The sequence below is a fragment of the Zonotrichia albicollis genome, chromosome 33 (assembly GCF_047830755.1).
Source record: "Zonotrichia albicollis isolate bZonAlb1 chromosome 33, bZonAlb1.hap1, whole genome shotgun sequence".
NCBI lineage: Eukaryota > Metazoa > Chordata > Aves > Passeriformes > Passerellidae > Zonotrichia > Zonotrichia albicollis.
In genome coordinates, this window is record NC_133851.1 from 254995 (window position 1) to 261938 (window position 6944).

At 72.7% G+C, this 6944-nt stretch overlaps 1 protein-coding gene across 1 annotated transcript; it reads left to right on the top strand.

Moving 5' to 3' along the window:
- The first annotated feature begins 72 nt into the window (after positions 1-72).
- On the top strand, positions 73-5993 carry AMHR2 (anti-Mullerian hormone receptor type 2). Its single transcript, XM_074530860.1, is given in 13 exon segments — positions 73-100; positions 186-250; positions 252-336; positions 836-1009; positions 2047-2133; positions 2508-2620; positions 3010-3234; positions 3635-3749; positions 3882-4042; positions 4333-4480; positions 4561-4697; positions 5060-5215; positions 5789-5993. Coding segments are annotated over 13 exon segments (1554 nt in total). The 5' UTR covers positions 73-87; the 3' UTR covers positions 5864-5993.
- The last annotated feature ends 951 nt before the right edge of the window (positions 5994-6944 follow it).

A 6944-nucleotide genomic window follows, 5' to 3' on the forward strand; every position in this document is an offset into this window, starting at 1 on the left:
CTCCTTTTCTTCCTCCTCCTCCTCCTCCTCCTCCTGCTCCTGCTGCTCCCGCTCGCTCCTCTTCCCACCGGCCCCGCGGAGGCTCCCATGGGGCGCCCAGGTGGGTGCTGGGGGGGCTCAGCCGGGGCTGGGGGTCCCTTTTGGGGGGTTCAGAGCCCCCCCTGGTGCGAGGTGTCCCCTGGCAGGTCCCCAGAACCTGACCTGCGTGTCCTACAAGCACCCGAGCGTGCGGGGCGCGCTGGGGGACGCGGGGGGGGGCGGCGGCCGGAGCCGTGCGCTGCCCCCCCGGGCAGTGCTGCGTGGGCATCTGGAACCGCAGCCACGCTCTGGTGCAGGGTGAGACCCCCGGGACCCCCGGCCTGGGCAGGGGAAAGGGGGAGACCCCCGGGACCCCCGCTCTGGGCAGGGGGAAAGGTGGCTGCGCTTCGAGCCTGCCCCGGGAGGGGTTGGAGGGGCAGAAGGGGATGGGGGAGGCTGGAGGGGTTGGTCCTGCCCCAGGGGGGGATTTGGGGTAGGATGGAGAGCCTGGTCCTGCCCCGGGGGGGGATTTGAAGGGATAGAAGGGGCTGGGGCAGGACTGAGGGCTTTGGTGCTGCCCTGGGGGGGTCTTGGGGAGGCAAAAGGGGTCCGATCCGGGCCGGGGGGGGCAGGAGCGGGGGCTGATCCGGGCCGGGGGCACTGGGGAGGTTCTGGTCCCTCCCCAGCGGCTCCCTTGGCCTTGGCCTTGAGCAGCGGCTGCGGCGGCGCTGGGGAGGAGCCGCTGCGGGCGGGGGGGGACCCGCACGGGGGTCCCACCTGTCCCCCGCCCCCCGGGTGACCGTGCCGCTGTCCCCAGGCTGCTGGGGGGGCCGGGGGGACGCCTGTCCCTCGGCCACCTGCGCCCCCAGCCCCGCGGGCCACCCGGGCAGCTCCGTGCTGCTGTGCCTGTGCCACGGCCACCTCTGCAACGGCAACGCCACCGGGCCCGCGGCGGCCACCGGCGGGCTGGGGGGGCCCCGCCAGGGCCCAGGTACGGGGCTGGGGGGGTGCTGGGGGGCACTCGGGGCTGGGGACAACACAGGGGACCACAGGGCACCCTGGCACCTTCGGGGGACCCACGGGGCACCCCGGCACCTTCAGGGGACCCACAGGGGATCCCGGCACCTTCAGGGGACCACAGGGCACCCCGGCACCTTCAGGGGACCCACGGGGGATCCCGGCACCTTCAGGGGACCCACGGGGATCCCGGCACCTTCAGGGGACCCACAGGGCACCCCGGCACCTTCAGGGGACCCACGGGGGATCCCGGCACCTTCAGGGGACCCACAGGGCACCCCGGCACCTTCAGGGGACCCACGGGGGATCCCGGCACCCTCAGGGGACCCACAGGGCACCCCGGCACCTTCAGGGGACCCGTGGGGGGGTGTTGCCGCCGCTGGGGCCGCGGCATCCCGGCCCGAGCACGGCTCGGCGGCAGCAGCCCTGCCCCACGGACCGAGCACACGCACACACCAATGTGCTGGACGGGGAAATGGTGTTTATTAACGGCGGAACTGGGTGATTTATAACAGGGGGAACGGTACGGTACCGGTAATAGGGGAAGGATTATGCCTGAGCGTAACATCGCGATATCTTGAGCGTGACATCGCGATATCTGCCCGCAGGGGGATCCATGGGAGAGCCTGGGGTTCTCAGGGCGCTGTAGGGGAACCTGCAGGATCCCCTAAAGCTGCAGGATCCCCTAAAGCTGTTGGATCCCCTGAAGCTGCATGATCCCCTAAAACTGCAGGATCCCCTGAAACTGCAGGATCCCCTAAAGCTGCAGGATCCCCTAAAGCTGCAGGATCCCCTGAAGCTGTTGGATCCCCTGAAGCTGTAGGATCCCCTAAAGCTGTAGGATCCCCTGAAGCTGTAGGATCCCCTGAAGCTGTAGGATCCCTTAAAGCTGTAGGATCCCCTGAAGCTGTAGGATCCCTTAAAGCTGCAGGATCCCCCAAAGTGTCCCCCACCACCACCCCGGACCCCCGGGGTCGAGGGGCTTTGTGTCACCTCGGTCTCTGTCCCCAGTGGCCGGCCGGGGCGGGTCCTCGGGGACCCTGTGGCTGCTGGGTGCCAGCCCCCTCCTCATCCTCCTCATCTGTCTCGGTGTCCTCGGTAGGGACGGGGACACGGCGGGGACGGGGGGACCCCCGGGCACAGCCAGCCCCTACCCCATGTCCCCTGGCTGTCCCCAAAGGCCACATCTCTGGTGTTCCCAGAGTGGGTGGAGGTGGGGGAGACCCCAAGTGTGGTGTCACACTGTCCCTGGGGCGGGGGGTCCCCGGTGTCCTTGTGACTCCCTTGGGTGCGGTGTCCCGGGTGGGTGTCCCGGGTGGGTGTCCCCCGGGATGCCACATTCCCCGCACCCCCTGCCCGGCGAGGCGAGGGGGGGCTGTTGGTCCCTGGTGCCCCCAGGTGCCGTGTCCCTGATTTGGGGGGTTCCTGTGGGGGGGTCCCCGGATCGGGGTGTCCCTGGTGTCCCCATCCAGGACTGCGCTGGACGAGGGCCCGCGCGGGGCAGCCACCGCGGGGGGGGCGGAGAATCGGGGTCCCCCGCCCGGAGCCCCCCAGCCCGGACCTGCCTGCGCTGCGCTTCCTGCAGGTGCGGGGCACCCCGGGGCGGGGGACACCCACGGCGTGAGGGACACCCATAGAGGGACACTCACGGGAGGAGGGATAGCCACAGGGGGAGGGACGTCCTCCGGGGGACACCCACGGGGTGAGGGACACCCATGGGCCAAGGGACACCCATGGGCCAAAGGACACCCAGCGGGGGCACCCAAGTGGGAGGGCAGGGAAGGAGGTCATGCTGGGAGGGGGCACCCACATGGGGAGGGGATGTGGGGACACCCATGGCAGAGGGAGCATCAGTCCGGGGGGGGCACACAGCGCTGAGGGACCCCCAGAGGTGGTCCCCGTGTGGGGGTGCCGGGGTGCTGGGGCCGCCCGGTGCCAGCCGCGTCCCCCGCGTGTGTCCCCGCCGCGGGGCAGGTGCTGCAGTCCGGGCGCTTCTCGGCCGTGTGGCGGGGCACGCTGCGCCAGCGGCCCGTGGCCATCAAGGCGTTCGCGGCCGGGGCCCGCCGGAGGTTCGCGGCCGAACGCGCCGTGCACTCGCTGCCGCTGATGGAGCACGAGAACGTGGCCAGGCTGCTGCACACGCGGGCGGCCGCGCCCCGGGCCCGCGGGGGGCTCCTGGTGCTGCAGCTCTACCCGGCCGTGCGTCACCCCGGGGGCTGGGGGGGACTGGGGAGGGGGTAACAGGAGTTTGGGGGGCTCGGGAGATATGGGGGGCAACAGGGGTGGTGTAACAGGAGTTTGGGGACTTGGGGGATACTGGGACGGGGGGATAATAGGAGTTTGGGGGGCTCGGGGGCCTCGATTGTAACGGGGGCTTGGGGGGCTTGGGGGTGTGCAAGGGATTGAGGGGGCTTGGGGGGCTCGGTTGTAACGGGGGCTCGGGGGGCTCAGCGTGTGGTGCAAGGGATTGAGGGGGCTCGGGGGGGTGCGTGGGACGGTCGGGGAGCACAGCGGTGGGGATGGGGGCCCGGTGGGGGGACATGTGCGGGAGATTCTGGGGGTGCCCCACGTCCCCTCCCGTGTCCCTCGCTGTCCCCAGGGCTCCCTGCGCCACTTCCTGGGGCAGCACGTGGGCACCTGGGAGGGCAGCGTGCGCCTGGCGCTGTCCCTGGCCCGCGGGCTGGCCTTCCTGCACCAGGAGCTGTGGCGTGACGGTGAGGGTGGCACCCCTGCTGTCCCCTGTCCCCCTGCCTGGGGCTCCCCTGCCCTGTCCCACTCTGGGCTCTGCTCTGGGTTCCCCCGGCCCTGTCCCTGCCCCGTCCCCCCGTGACCCCCGGTGTCCCCAGGGCTGTACAAGCCCAGCGTGGTGCACCGAGACCTGAGCAGCCAGAACGTGCTGGTGCGAGAGGACGGCACCTGTGCCATCGGAGACTTCGGGCTGGCGCTGGCGCTGCCACCGCGTGCCCAGGACAGCGCCGGGAGCCGGCACAGCGTGGCCATCCGCAAGGTGACGGGGGGACAGGGGGGACAGGGATGGGATGGGATGGGATGGGATGGGATGGGATGGGATGGGATGGGATGGGATGGGATGGGGAGGTGACAGCCCTGGGTTGGGGATGGCACGCACCCTGGATGTCACTGGCAGTGTGGGCTGTGGCTGCCAGCTGAGCCCGTCCCTGGCCCTGGTGGCCCCGGTGGTCGCGGTGGCTGTGGTGGCTGTGGTGGCCCCAGCAGCCCCGGTGGCCCCAGCGGCCCCGGTGGCCCCGAGCCCCACGCTCAGGGCCCGGTGTGGCGCAGGCGGGCACCCAGCGGTACCTGGCACCCGAGATCCTGGACGAGAGCCTGGACCTGCGGGCCTGGGGCCGGGCGCTGCGCCAGGCCGACGTCTACGCGCTGGGGCTGCTGCTCTGGGAGATCCTGTCCCGGTGCCAGGCCCTGAGCCCCGGTGAGCCCCGCGCTGCCCCCGCGCTGCCCGCGGCCCCCCGGCCCCGCTGACCCCTCTGGCCGCCCCGTCCCGCCCCGCAGGAGCCCCGGTGCCGCCGTTCCGCTTGGCCTACGAGGCCGAGCTGGGCTCCAGCCCCAGCGGGGCTCAGCTGCGCCGCTTGGCCGCGGACGAGAGGCGGCGGCCGCTCATCCCCCCGGCCTGGCACCGCACCCCGCAGGTCAGAGCCCCGCGGCTCCGGGAGCCCCCCGGGTGGGCGCGGACAGGGGTGACCCCCGAGGGGGACAGGGAGTCCGGGGGGGGTCTCAGCCTGGGTGCCCGGGGGTATTTGGGGTGCCCGGGGATGCTGAGGGTGCCAGGGTGCCGTGCCCGTGCTTTGGGTGTCACCCCGGGGGTCTCAGGGGCGTGCGGGGTGGCTGAGGATGCCCGAGGGGGTCTCAGGGGTGTTTGGGGGGGTCCCTGCCCTGGGGTCCCCTCCCCGCTGGAGCGATGGTGCCGAGGGCACCGGGGGCTGTCCCCGTTCGGGGGTGACATCCCCGGGTGACATCCCCCGCCGACCCGGGGTGGGTGGGGGTCCCACAGGCCGGGGGGGCTCTGCCGGAGCTGCTGGAGGATTGCTGGGACCCGGACCCCGAGGCGCGGCTCTCGGCCGAGCGGGCGCTGCAGCGGCTCCAGCGCTTGGCCGCGGGGCCCGCACCGGCCCCGGGGGACCCCGGCCCGGGGGCCGCCCCCTGCCAGGTGCGTGAGGGGAAACTGAGGCACGGGCAGGGCAGGGGGACACCGGGAACCCACCGGGGATCTGCGGGGAAACTGAGGCATGGGGACGCCGGGAACCCACCGGGGATCTGCGGGGAAACTGAGGCACGGGGACGCCGGGAACCCACCGGGGATCTGCGGGGAAACTGAGGCACGGGCAGGGCAGGGGGACACCGGGAACCCACCGGGGATCTGCGGGGACACTTAGGCACGGGGCGGGCACGGGGACACCGGGAACGGGGCGGGAGGGGGCAGGACGAGACTCCGCCCCTGGGAGGAGCCCGAGCCAAGCCCCGCCCCTGGTGCAGCCCCGCCCTCCTTCCTTCCGGGAGGGGCCGCGGCCGGAGCGAAGGTGGGAGCGAAGTCCCAGGACCCCCCCACGCACCCCAAACCCCAAATCCCCCCCGCACCCCAAACCCTCCGACTCCCCCGCAGCCCCCCCGCCGCCCGGCCCCATCCAGTGCCGGGGGCGCCCCCCAAACCCCAGACTCAGTTTACCCTGGGTGCCGGCGGGGGTTCGGGGGGTCCCCGCTCACCGCCCGTGCCCCCCCTCAGGTCCTGGAGTCTCCCCCCATGTGGAACCCTGGTGCAGGTACAGGGGGACGCCCCAAACTGGGGGGGCTGCCTTGACCCCTCAGGGGTCAGACTCCCCCCTCAATCTCCTCCTTTTCCCCCCCAGGACAGCCGCCCCCCCCCCCACCCCGCGTACCCCCCGAACCCCACGTACCCCCCCCAGGTCCCACCCCCCAACCCCGTGTACCCCCCGCCCGCGGCGCCCCCCAACCCGCTGGGGGGGCCGGGGCAGCCCCCGTACCCCGCTGGGCCCCCCCCGTACCCCCCGGGGCCGCCTCTCGCCCCCTCGGGCCCCCCCTTGGGCCCCCCCCTGCCGCAGCCCCCCCACCCGGGGGTGCTCCCGCACCCGGGGGTGCTCCCCTCGCTCCCCCCCGGGCTGGACAAGAAGGCGGCCAAGAAGATGAAGAAGAGGATGAAGAAGGCTCACAAGAGGCACAAGGTGGGGGGGACCCGGGGAGGGACACGGGGGGTCACCCCCAGACCCCTCGGTGCGGGGCTCATGGCTCTGCTGTTCCCCCCAGCGCTCTTCGTCCTCGTCCTCCTCCTCCTCGTCCAGCAGCTCCGACTGAGGCACCCCCAGGACCCCCCAGAATCACCTGGGACCCGCCAGGACCTCCTGGAACCTCTGGGACCACCAGGAACCGCCTGGGACCACTTGGGGACCCCCATCCTGTCCCCATGTCCCCCATCCCCTGCTGCCGAGGGGGTCCCGGGCTGTCCCCGCTGTCCCCCAATAAAGCTCTGGGACACCCCAATGTGCGTCAGCGTCTCCTTCGCGCCGAGGGGGGCTGGGCTTGGGGGGAACACAAACCCCAATGCTCCCAGGGAGGGGGGGGCTGCCCTGTGCCCCCTGTGCCCCTATTGCCCCCAGCCCTTCCTATTGCCCCCCAGTTGCCCCATGTCTCCCATACACAATTCTATTACACCTTTATTCGCTCACCTTTACCCTCATTTCCCCCAGAGCTGCCCCTGTCCCCCCATTACTCCCTCATTGCCCCCCATTGCCCCCCCAGTGTCCCCCAGTTCTCCCCCAGCGCCCCCAGTCCGCTCCCGGACCTCCCGGCCGCCAGGGGGCGCTGTGCGGGGCGGCGGCCGCTCCGTCCCGCCCCGCACGCGCGGTGCGTTTCCGGGTCGGGGC